This window comes from Amphiprion ocellaris, chromosome 13, assembly GCF_022539595.1.
Source record: "Amphiprion ocellaris isolate individual 3 ecotype Okinawa chromosome 13, ASM2253959v1, whole genome shotgun sequence".
NCBI lineage: Eukaryota > Metazoa > Chordata > Actinopteri > Pomacentridae > Amphiprion > Amphiprion ocellaris.
The window spans coordinates 10,339,876-10,352,528 of NC_072778.1; the positions used below are offsets into that span (position 1 = coordinate 10,339,876).

General features: G+C 40.4%; 1 protein-coding gene across 2 annotated transcripts in view; it reads left to right on the plus strand.

The window, feature by feature from the left end:
* Window positions 1-12,354, plus strand: part of LOC111580478 (C-terminal-binding protein 1) — a 32,885-nt gene extending 20,531 nt beyond the window's left edge. For both annotated transcript variants that reach the window (XM_035956338.2, XM_023288234.3), the window contains exons 3-11: window positions 184-328; window positions 2,612-2,715; window positions 3,121-3,223; window positions 3,755-3,879; window positions 4,759-4,848; window positions 6,439-6,569; window positions 7,015-7,142; window positions 7,766-7,880; window positions 9,493-12,354. In XM_035956338.2, the coding sequence (XP_035812231.1) occupies window positions 184-328; window positions 2,612-2,715; window positions 3,121-3,223; window positions 3,755-3,879; window positions 4,759-4,848; window positions 6,439-6,569; window positions 7,015-7,142; window positions 7,766-7,880; window positions 9,493-9,688 (1,137 nt within the window). In that variant the 3' untranslated portion in view covers window positions 9,689-12,354. The remainder of the gene's footprint in view (window positions 1-183; window positions 329-2,611; window positions 2,716-3,120; window positions 3,224-3,754; window positions 3,880-4,758; window positions 4,849-6,438; window positions 6,570-7,014; window positions 7,143-7,765; window positions 7,881-9,492) is intronic.
* Window positions 12,355-12,653: the final 299 nt, after the last annotated feature.

A 12,653-nucleotide genomic window follows, 5' to 3' on the forward strand; every position in this document is an offset into this window, starting at 1 on the left:
GCCTATAAATGTGAACTCTGAGCTCTGGCTGCAGACGCTTACTGCAAAGCTTTAACTTGGCACAGAACAGCAGAAACACATGCTGATTACTTGACATTTACTCTGGGTTCATGCAGTATGTGTTGTATACACTCAAATGGACTTAGACGCACTGGTGTTTTCATACAAGGAATTTCTTTCCAGGTCCTTAACGAAGCTGTAGGAGCTCTGATGTACCACACCATCACCCTGATGAGAGAAGACCTGGAGAAGTTTAAAGCTCTGCGTATCATCGTCCGCATCGGCAGCGGATACGACAACATTGACATTAAATCTGCCGGAGAACTCGGTACTAACACACATGCTCATGCTCGTACATAAACATACAGGAAGAAAAAATATGCACTAGCAACTTTGTGCTGCTCAACTGTTTATGAGTTGACATTAAAACCACATTCATTACCGGCAAAGATTTTATCCTTTATAGCAGCTACAAGGTTCATGTTAAAAAACTGATCTACACAGATTTTACTGCACTATGTTTTTGCAAAAGTTGAGGCATAAATAGGTTAGCAAGGTATGTTGAGTTTGTTTCGACTTCTAACCTGTTAGATCACCACGGCAACTTCTAACCTGCTCCAGAGGAGGTTGTGCTCAGAGTTTGGGGTATACATGAATTATTTTCCTGACCATTCTCTTTCTGAGTGATACAGAGTCTCAGCTCAGGAGATACATTATACATGTGAACCCACTGAGCCGTATGTTTGTAATGCCACTGATCGAGGTTGCGTAGTTACAGTGCCACAAACTGTACGCGTCACGTTGCCATGGGAACCTACATGCATTCAGTTGCTGATGCAGAAAATGCATAAATATGTCTTTATGTTCGGTCGATTTGCTTCCAGGTTGGTTTTACATTGCTGGTACTACAGCTAATAGAACACAGACTGGAAAATGTTGGGATTTTTTCACAGATAATATTCAATAAAATGCCCTTCATTATGGGAGAGCGTCAGACCTAAAGGCACTTTTTGAGGATATCTTCATATGTATTAAGTATTGAACTCTAATGTGCAGCTGTCACATTAAAATTAAACGCACTCAGAGAGCACAGTACTCCGCCAAGGCTGCTCAGTCTTTGTATCATTTCCGACGGATGAAATCTTTAACAAAAAATGACTTTGCGCTGAGCACAGTCATGTGTTATGCATGTGTATGTTATGTACGGATACCAAATCGCATGACCTAAATATGTAGCGAGCGGCGAGAATTGCTGGGACTCGGAAACACCCCCACAATTTCATCAATTGTTCCTTGTATGATTTCCGATGGATAAGTCCTGTTAAGTCCCAATAAGTCCCGATAAGTCCGCAGCGGTGGATTAGTAGTAGGATCACAATCATGTGATCGTCAGCAGGCTGCTGACAGTGTTCACTTGTTGTCATAGTTACAGTGACGCCGTGCTGCTATCCTGCAATGATACAGAAATCTTTAACAAATCTGTGGATCCAGACTATAAGCTGCATCACTGCCAAAATCTAATCATATGGTCTTTATGTCATTTCTGACCTTCCCTGCAAATTTCATCCAAATCAGTTTAGTCGTTAGTCTGTTTTTGAGTAATGTTGCACACAGATAAACAGACAGACAAAATATACGCCAGTCATCACATAACTCTGAGGCATTCCCTAATAAGCAGTTGCACTGAGAGTGATTTTCTACCAGCTTTCTTCTCTTTTAGTGCTTTTTGCTAGAATACATTTTTATGTCCTTCACAGCTCTCCATTACAACAACCTGCTCCTCTTGACTGAAGCAGGCACCTCAGATAGGATTATTTTGTGCCGTAGAAGAATTAAATGACTCATCAAGCACACGCTTTTCTGGGAGCATGCAAAGAGCCCGATAAAGAAAACTTGGTTATCAGAAAAAAGTTAATAATCACCATCATGATACCCGTTATCTCCCATTAAAGTTTTAGGTTTATTGAGCCGGCTAACGCAAAGAAAGCCAACAACATTTGTTTTCCTGTAAGTAGGGAGAGCAGTTTCAGGTTGTTTAAAACAAAAGGATGTTTCTATCATGATACATGTGAAGATTTCTTATATACTAAAACAAATTGTTACAATTAATTTATTACTTATTTATTTGCATTTGCTTAATGACTGATACTACTTGTATTACAATGTAATAAAATTATGTAAGTTTCACAGTCATATATTTATCCTAAATGTAACAGAGGCACTATGAGCTAAGAAACAACAGGTTTCATTATCGTCTCCTTACTAGTTAATCAAACAGCCAGATGTTCATTTTCCTAACTACCAATGGATGCTGCCATGTTTAGCAGAACTCAGTAATATCTGCAGAGAAAAGTGAACTCGTTAAAGCTTTTTTAACACTCATCACTTTGCTGCAACAGCCCAAGCTTCGCTAACTTCCCCTATCTCCCTCCACCAAGAGGCTCTGCCATTTGAAAGTGTAAAGTAGTTTTGTGCTTTGTAGAGAAGACTGCTGACACCACACCTTCAGCCTGCACCTCTCCACCAAAATAGCTTTCACCAAACTTCATCTCTCTCCCCAAACGCCCCCAAAAAGCTATTACTAATCCTTATCTGCTCTCTGGTCCAACAGGCATAGCTGTATGTAATATGCCGGCGGCCTCGGTGGAGGAGACGGCGGACTCGACGCTGTGTCACATCCTCACCTTGTACCGACGCATCACCTGGCTGCACCAGGTTTGTGGCCTCGTGTGGTTGATAAAAGACACTTAAATTAATTGGATTTACGTAAACTAATTCTAAATGTATTGGTTAGAGGTGTGCGTACGGTCATCACAATTTTAGTTTCGACAGTTACTAACCATTGTCTACTGACAAATCAGCAAAATTGAAACATTTCATTTTCTTTAGAATGTTGCTGTATTTGAAAGACGTTGATGTAAAGTGTAGAAGGTACAGTAAAATGATTTGTTCCTCAAATCATTATTTAGTCTTATTTTATAATCATGATTCACAAAAGGATGTAGGTCATTAAGTGCAAAGTCCTGACATAATGAAACACACCTGGATCATGCTACAGTGCTATGTTTTTTGTTGTCAGTTTCATATTTGCATGTAGTAAATAAATGGTGTTCGTGTCAGGCTCTGCGGGAGGGAACACGGGTTCAGAGCGTGGAGCAGATCCGAGAGGTGGCGTCAGGAGCGGCGAGGATCAGAGGCGAGACCCTGGGACTCATAGGGCTCGGTGAGCAACAACACAAACAGGATTTTATCTCTCAAAACTGAGACAATATTAGTAGTCTATGTGCAGTGCTACGAGCTAAAAAAACCAAGCGAAAATACAGGAATAATGTTCAGTCATTAGATCAAAAATGTCACACTATCTATGAGGTCGCTGCTGAGGAAATTTGTCAAGTTTCCAATCATTAAGCATTTCTCTCTCTTTTCCAATTCTAATTTGGGAAGTTTTGTCCTTAGCTCAGCTAAATTGGCTTCCCAAGGAGTTACTGCCAATAAAATATAAGAGGATTAACCAGAAGCCGAATGCAAATCTCTTCCCTGTACAGTCTGAGAGGTTTTTTTCAGTAATAATGAGACAATGCGTGTAAGTCCAAAGTAAAAAGGGGAATATTAGATGCACAAAAATGTTAACTATTGTGTTTTCTTTTTAAATTACATTCAAATATATTCATATGTGCGAAACTTGTCTAAATGCGCCTGTTTGTGTACTGATGTGTGTGTGACTCTGTGCCTGTGGGTATTCATGTGTTTCTAGGTCGGGTGGGCCAGGCTGTCGCACTGCGAGCCAAGGCCTTCGGCTTCAATGTGATTTTCTATGACCCTTATTTGGCTGATGGTGTAGAAAGATCCCTGGGATTACAAAGGGTCAACACACTACAGGTAACACACAAGCTCAAGTATGGGACAGAGCATTTTGTCTGGGACACCTCAGCCCCCGTACAACTATTTCCAGCACTGTGTGTTAAATGGAACATTTATTTCAACTCACCAGCAGCCCTCAAACTGTGTCTTCAACCCATAACGTCCAGCCTGTAGATCATTTTCCTTGACTCTCTGCACAGCTAAGAGACATGACATGGAGCCGAGGCTGTGAAAGAAGTGAAAGCTAATCAATTTCAACAGCTGATTTTCTTTTAAAATGATTCATGGGCTCAATGTAGTGAAAAATTGCAACGGACTGCATGTTACTAAGAGGCTTTGGGTTTTAAGTCTGTGACTGACTGTCTGGTGCTTTTGCTCCTGAGACACATTTATCACAAAATACACCTGCTTCACAAAGGGAAGCTGACCGTTTTTATTTAGCTGATCTGCACGTAACACAAATATCTGCAACACATTTCTCACACGACTGTGAAATCTGACAGTCTCCTCAAGATCCATTCCACTCAACTCCTACTCAGATTTTAGCTAATAAGAAGACATCCCTAGTATAATGTTTAAACGGATTCAGACTAAATCCTCTTTTTACTGCAAAAAAATACATTGTCTCGTTTTCTCTTTGCTGACACCATGAAAAATGTGAATTTTTCGGTATGCTGCTGTGACTTCCGTGTGTAGAAAAGGAGGGACGCCCTCTTGTGCTCGTGACAGTAAATGTAAAATTGGAATTAAATAAAAATGCTGAAAGCAAAACCGATCCTTACAGCTGATCTTCTGAGTTAGCACCACAGCTCCACCATAAAGTAGCTGCACTTGTGAGGACCCTGCAGCAGTAGGATATTGGGATTTATTGTTACTTCCATCTCTTTTCCTCCTCAGGATCTGCTTTTCCACTCTGACTGTGTCTCTCTGCACTGTAGCCTCAATGAACACAACCACCACCTGATCAACGACTTCACCATCAAACAGGTAGAACGGAACAGCAGCCTGCACACACACACACACTCATAACCGAGAACGTACACACACTTAAATGATTTATTTATCTCTACACCAAATACTACATCCCATAGCCATAAATATTAAAGGGGCGGATACCCAGGGAACCCACCACCAACATACAGATTAATGAGGTTCTGAACTCTGTGCACTGCATATTATAACACACACTGAAGGAATATCCACTGAAGCTGCCTCTTCTTCAGCCCAAAGGATCAAAGATCATAAACAATTCTGACCTTGCTGGAGAAGAGACACTGAAAAAGATAATTGGTTTGTTTGGATCAATAAAATATCACCTATTTGTTGTCATGGATCAGGTTTCACAGGGAATGTCTGCACTAAAAAGAGTTTTTTTTTTTTTTTTTTTTTTTAAATGAGCTTTCCTGTATATACTTTGTTTAATATTTAATATCATTTGTCAGATCTCCGCTGCAGAAACTCGGCGCAGGTGCAGAGTGGTTTAAACATTTAAGGCCAATTCATGCTTTCCGAGTACATGTATGTGTAAAAGTCAGGCATAGACTGATAACTGGCCTGATCTATTATTGAGGCCGATATTCGGCATTTGTCGGATTATTGACATCAGTATTTTTATTGACGGATTATTGATAAATTAAATGTTCTACTTCAGGTCTGATGCAGCCACCTCTCTCTGTCTGTCGTCACTCAGAAATGCCTCTCAAGCAGAGGCTGCAAAAACTGAACAAAAAACACAAGCCAGGAAATTAGCTCCTCTCGCAGTGGCTAAGGCTATACTAAAGGCTAACGGCTAGGTTAGAAGGCAGCCACAAATTACCCTGACATAGAATCTGGAAAACAATAATTAATAAAGCTTTAAGATCTGTACCATAGTGGGTATTAAAAGTGATTGAAGGATAAGAGATTAAGAAAATAGAGAAGAACGGCAGACGTAACTGCAGGAGACAAACTGATCAGTCAATCCCACATAAACTAACTATGACTAACTATAAACTGACCTTAACAGGTATCATAACCATCCCTTTAATCCTTTCTGTTTCCATCAGCTTTGACCATTACTTTAACTCTAAATGCACCAAAGCAACAATAAATAATAGTTACTGGACAGTTCTATGAGCTTGTAGGAAAAAGAATAAGGGGGTTTGTTATATTTACGGTCATGGTAAGTTTTATGCTGAGGATGGCGATGTCAGAGAGGAGAAGATTGCTACTCAACGGGGACATCATTAGGTGAAAAAAATGGTGCTTGTTGTCCTCACTGACTTGAACCAATTAATGTCAAAACCCATACAGCAGTTCTTCTGGAAGTGCCTTCTCCAGAGTAGGTACTTTTTTCTCCCCTGGAAATGGCTCTGAAAGAGGTTCTACAGGGAGGGTTCTTGCAGTGGGAACACATTCCATCCATCCATCCATTATCTAAACACTGCCTAATCCTCGTTAGGGTCACTCACATTGGGAACAAGTTCCTGCAGTGGAAAACAGCCTATTTTTATATTTCCTCTGGTCAAGTTGCACCACTTTAAGCATTCTAATCTGCTACAAAGGCTAAAGTTAAAGTAAATGGCCTGTGTGTTAAAGATGCGTCAGGGGGCGTTCCTGGTGAACACAGCCAGGGGGGGTCTGGTGGATGAGAAGGCCTTGGCTCAGGCCCTGAAGGAGGGGAGGATACGTGGAGCTGCTCTGGATGTTCATGAGACAGAACCTTTCAGGTAACACACTCACTGTTTTACACACAGATAGCCATTTACTGCATATATTTACATTTCTACAATGCATTTACAATGTTTTTGTTGGTCAACAAATTGATTATGTTGTTACTCATCACTATTTAGTCTTCTCTAAAACAGAAATACAAAAAGTTTTCTTCTGATTGAACAATTTATGCGGAAAGCCAAATGACAGCTGGATAACTGTTTCAATACTTCAGTCCTCTATCAAGCGAAGTGCCTGGATCTCAAAATATGAAGAGCAGCTGCTGTTTGTTGTCCAAAAAAAAAAAAAAAATTAGAAAAATTTGAATTTTTCAAAAGTCACTGCTGGAGTTTGTCAATTTTGAAGATGCGTTGTTTCTGACCTTTTATAGAATACCACAGAGTGACAAGTAAAATCATTTGTTGCAGCGTTGACCAACTGTACTGCTTGAATATGTGTCAGTTTCAGTCAGGGTCCGCTGAAGGACGCTCCCAACCTGATTTGCACACCGCATGCCGCCTGGTACAGTGAACAGGCTTCACTGGAGATGCGAGAGGAGGCAGCCAGGGAGATCCGAAGGGCAGTGACAGGTAGTGTGCGCACAGTCACAGAAACACTTGTGCATTGACAGAAAACATGACCCCAGCTGGAAAATGTCAACCCAAGTCAAAAATGAGATATATTTTTAGTTCTCCTACAGCGAGCAAAAATCATCGTTCTTTTTCTTTTACCCGAGAAGAGAGTCTAAGGTATTTCACAGCCCTTTACCCAACAACCTTCCTCCCTTTTCTGTTTTATTATTCTTTCCTTCTTTCCCATTCTTGTGGGCTCCCTAGTGGCTCTGTCCGATTACCAATGGCCTGTTTAATCTTGTCCAGCTTCTGCGTCTCTGCAGAAAATGGGTCAGTGTGGTAAAAAATAAATCACACCTGCTTGGAAATGTACCACAGTACCACTAACTAGTTCCCCTGAGTGGCTTGTAGAACACAAGACTAATAATGTAAGTTTCGTTACTGTGGCAGCTGATTATTATTTTTGTCTTTCTTGTTCTCTTGCCACTGGGGGATACAGAAGCCAGTGCATCTTTAGTGCCAAGCCCAAATAAAGCCCAAATAAATGAGAATTGTTGCATCAGGAATGTCATCCAACGTGAAACAAAGGATATGTGGATATTATATTAGATTTTCTTGTCCTTCTGCTCTCTGTTTTTTAGGTCGTATCCCAGATAGTCTGAAGAACTGTGTGAATAAAGAGTTCCTCACCCAGAACAACCACTGGGCAGGAGTTGACCCAGCTACCGTCCACCCTGAGCTCAACGGGGCTTATAGGTAATAAATGACATCGCAGATCTTTAATTTAAATAACCAAATATGGACCTAATGTCTTAGAGAATCAACATTTTAAGTGTGAGAGGTAAAGAGCTACAAGTGACTGGAGATGTTAGTGGTTTGTTTTCAATTGTAGCTAGTGATATCCGGAGTGTGTTGTTGCCCTGCAGGATTTACAGTGTCTCAGTGCTCACAGATGTGATGACAGCACTGGCTGCACATGATCAGAGAGGTAGCACAGCAGTCTATAATTACACTGAAGGGTAGACAGTGTCTCTACATGGCATGAGGAATTCAGCCGCACAATGACAGTAAATGACGAACAAAAAACAACACTGAGGAATGTTTGCAGGGTGTATCGAAGACCAAAATAGCAACACAGTTCACCTCAGGGATTCACAGCTTGCAGCTTGTGTCCAAACACTGCTCTTCCCATACATAATATACTAACTATTGTATGGCAATATGAAAAATATAATGGGTTTCTCGCTTATTTTTTTTTACTTGTATCTCACCCTGCAAATAGTTTTAATTTTATTTTACCAAGGTTGGAGACCTCTGAGATTTCTGCCACTCCAAAACACAGGAAGAAAAAATTTCCTGTCTGCTCATGGTATTGAAATATAGCACACAAAAATTTCAATATCTTCATTTCTGCCTGTAAGAAACTAAGTGGTTTCTGCGGATAAACCACTTAGTGACCCTTGCAGTGTATTTTGCTGATTACCAAGAGTAACATGTAAGCTGCTCTTAAAAACAATGGTGCTCTTGAATATTAAAATATTTAATGCAAGCATGAGAAATGAAAATACATTTCCTTGTTTGTATTTAAGTGGTGGCAGGAACATCTCACAACATAATCAAATAAAACTAGAGCTTCTGCCATGGTGAGATACTACTAGGGATTAATAAGGGATTGAATGCTGTAATTAGATCATCTTTAATCATTTGAATCCTCTGAACCCCATGAAAGTCATGTTAAAAACTGCAAAAATTACACTATTTTTTAGAGCCAGAAAATGCAAAAATCGAAAGATAAATGTGATTTTCAGCTTTCAAATGGTCCTTAACTACTCATCTGTGACGCGCAGTTCTGTTGGGAAAATTAAGCTTCAAATCGGGATATTTTAACAAAATCACTTTATTCTACATGTCTTATTTAAAGATTTGCCAAAACTAAACTGCACCGATGAGATTCTGTTAAAAAACAAAACAATTCCACGCATGTTAGCAAAACCGTGAAGCCATAATTGACTCAGCTGCAACCAACACGAACAGTCGTGTGACAAAAATTTGGGGATGTTGTTGATCCCAGGCTTTGGTGAAATTAAACTTTTTTTTTGTTTCTAAATGAATTATGGCATTATAATAGTGTCATACTGCACAAAAGACATTTTTGAGTTCTCCTTACTTTTGGCCATAGCTGTGCTGTTTCCATAAAGGTGAATTAGGTTGAACTGTTGTGAAAAATGACCCTACAGTGAGTAAAAATGGGACAGAAGTTAAAAACACCCAGAAACTGCTTGAGGTCAGTGTAATCAATGACTCTCTATTGTTATGTAATTCCTTCTTTTTTGACTTTGTCTGTAATCTCTCTGTCTTTTCTCTCCAGGTATCCCCCAGGAGTGGTGAACTTGCCAGCCGGCGGCCTCCCTCCACCCGTTGAAGGCATCGTGCCGAGCGCCGTGCCGATCACGCACACCCTCCCGCCCGCTGTCACCCACCCTCCTCACGCACCGTCTCCCGGACAAAACACAGTGAAGCCACCAGAGGGCGACAGAGAGCAGCATCCGAACGACCAACTGTAGCCATGCACGCACACATGCAACACACGCTTGACCGTGTTGTCTGGAGACTGGAGGAGGTTGGCGCGGCAACCGGTGTCATAGCGATAAGTTCCCTAGTGACATGTTGTTATCAGACAGGTTCAGTGTCAGATTGACCGGTTGAGGTCCCAATAAGAATCGATTCACAGCTCTCTGGCGATTGGTTCCCAACAGCCAGTTCTCTCTCCGCAGAGGAGGAAGATGAAGATGATGATGAGAAAGAGGAGTGGATAGCTGTTTGGAGGCTCTCATCAAAGAGCAAGACAGTTGTCCTCTGCCTCAACCAGAAGTTGATCTTCTGATCACAGGCTGATCTTCACACTCTCTGCCAGAAGTAAAAAATAATAACTATGTGTTGATTTGGGAAGAAAAACACTGAATCAGATTCCGCTGTCTTAGACTGTAGTGTGTCCAAAGTTAGAGGGGCGGGTTTCATGTCTTTTTCTCTTTTCTGTGTCCTTTCCTTAGTTTGATGTACAAGCAAAGTTAGTAGGTTATGAAATGAATGTAACCTGTCTGTGTACAGTTTTTAGACTTACAGCAAGAAGATACTGATATTTGTATTCCAGTCTTAACTAAAACAAAGGTGATCTCTGTAGCCAAACTGGGTTGAGAATACAATATCTGTTTTTTTTTATTTGTCCCCAAATTAGCAAGCCCCCCAAAAAAGAGGCAGCTTTTTGCACACCATCTCAGGAACTTAAGTTTCCGCGGTTGGTATTATTACTTTTTAAGTTTTTTTTTTTTTTCATCCTTTTTATGCCACTTAGTGCTTTTGTTTTTCTACCTGCTTGCCTTTTCGTGTCCCGGTACATTAGAAAAAGAACTTTAACAAGAGCTAAAGTTGTTCTAATGTTTGCTTTTGTTGGTTATGTTTAAGGGGCATGGGATTTTGCTCTTGAGACTTGTGTAAATGTCTGACCCAAATCGAGGGGGTTGAGGGAGAAAAGGCTGTAGAGAGGTGGTGAAATGGTATGCTTGGCAGGGACGACTTCATTCCTTGACGCTATTTTAATTTATAAATTAACAAAGTGATGCACTGAGAGTTCGTAAAGGCCTATAGCTTGAGAAACATTCTTGTAAAAAAGATTTTATCATGTCTTCTTTCTGTCTAATGATCCAGTACTTCCTGTATTGCACAGAGTGATCGTGCAGGTCATGGAGCATTAACAGTCTGATGAATCACTGTGTTGCTTCATGCTGCTAAATCAGTATTTTACTGAGGTTGCCCTTCCAGCTATAGACACGTCCAATCATCTAACAGAGTTGCAACAACTCCACTTTATTTCCTAATTGAAGTTCTGAACTTGCTGTACAGATGTCACATCCAGTTAAGGGAGGTTAATGGTTCCTGACAGAGGAACAGTCGTGTGCTTGAATTCAGGTCAAACCAAATTTTCATATTTTCAATCTGCATCCAAATCAGACTGCACAGCTTGTCAGTTTGATCACTTTCTAAAAGAGGAACAACCTGCTTGTGAAAACAAAACAAAAAAAGACCTTAAGGTTGTAAGAAAACTTGAGAGATATCTTGCATATATGCACAATGAATTAAACACATTTCACGACAGCATGTCAGAACGTACTGATTTCTCCAAGCTAGTATCCCTTTAACATTTCAAGATGGGTTCTTCCTGAGTATACCGTTTAGCCACCCTCTGTGGCCTCTGTGTCTATGTGTACATATGGTGTTCTGCCTGCCTGTGTCAATGTGACTTGGTTGTATCTGTGTCTAAAAAAGCAGCACTGGGAGGAGGGGTAATGGCTAATACTCTCCACAAGGCATCATTACAAAGACTGCCATCTAAATACACAACATTTTCTGAAAATTACAGACACTTTGAACTCAATCTCAAACTTGGGTTACCAAATTCAACTGGTAGTCCTTATTTACACTGGTTACATTCCCACAATGTAAACTAGATGCTGATATTGTCTTGTCAGTGGCAAAATGTCCAAAACTCTTTTTCTCTCTGGAATATTTATTACTGATTCCAGTTCATGTGTTAGTAGGCTGAGTGACGGTGCTTTCTGGATCCCCTTCTACCAGCAGCTGAGTAGTAAAAACAGTTTACTGTCGCCTACCTGGTCTTCTTCATGGTGAGGTAGTAAGCGTAGCAATCAGGGATGGAAATTTCACTAGCCATTGGTGAGCATCTTACCGCCCAGGTCAGTGTGGAGCTCTCACTGGCTGGAATCTGAGCGGGGTGTCTAGCACAGAAGGTACTGTCAGGCTAGAGCCCAAAAATCCTGAAATTAGTGCTGGAAACTTTAATCTTTCCTCACCAGATGCCTGACATTTTGTGGGAGGGGGGAACTCTTTGCTAGTTTTTCCGAATATAAACTGAAAGCATTCCTTCTTAAAACCGATGGGTGCCACACACAAAAAAACCCCAACAGACTAGCTTTTAAAGTGTCGAGGTGCTCCTTGAAATTCCATCCCTGGTAGTAACACACAGTCCACTGTTGCCTACCTTGGTCCCCTTTATGGTAAAGTAGTAGGCGTAGCAATATACAGTATACATATTCTATATTCTACAGTAAATATCATTATTTTTGGTCAAAACTGACAACATGACAAAGATATGTTTGTGACTGTATGCATTTGTATGAATTATTTTAAAAGGAAATAAACTGTGGAAAGGTGACATTCGTGTCTTATCATCTCTAATGTTGATTTGTTTGTTTTAGCTTCTAACCCTAAGGCCTCACAGGCAGCTTCTTGTTTGGAAAATGAAAACAAACATGAAAAGGTGCAATTAACTCCTTACAAGGACAAGTTTATAGCTCCAGCAGGTATAAAGAAGCATCTGCGCATCACAATATTGAAATGATTCTTTAGCGTACATACTGTGTATAGACTTTATGAAAACTGTATCCAAGATTGATTATTAGCACACGATATCATTTTGTATGAACGTGTCACATTGTGCTGCTGAATATTAAT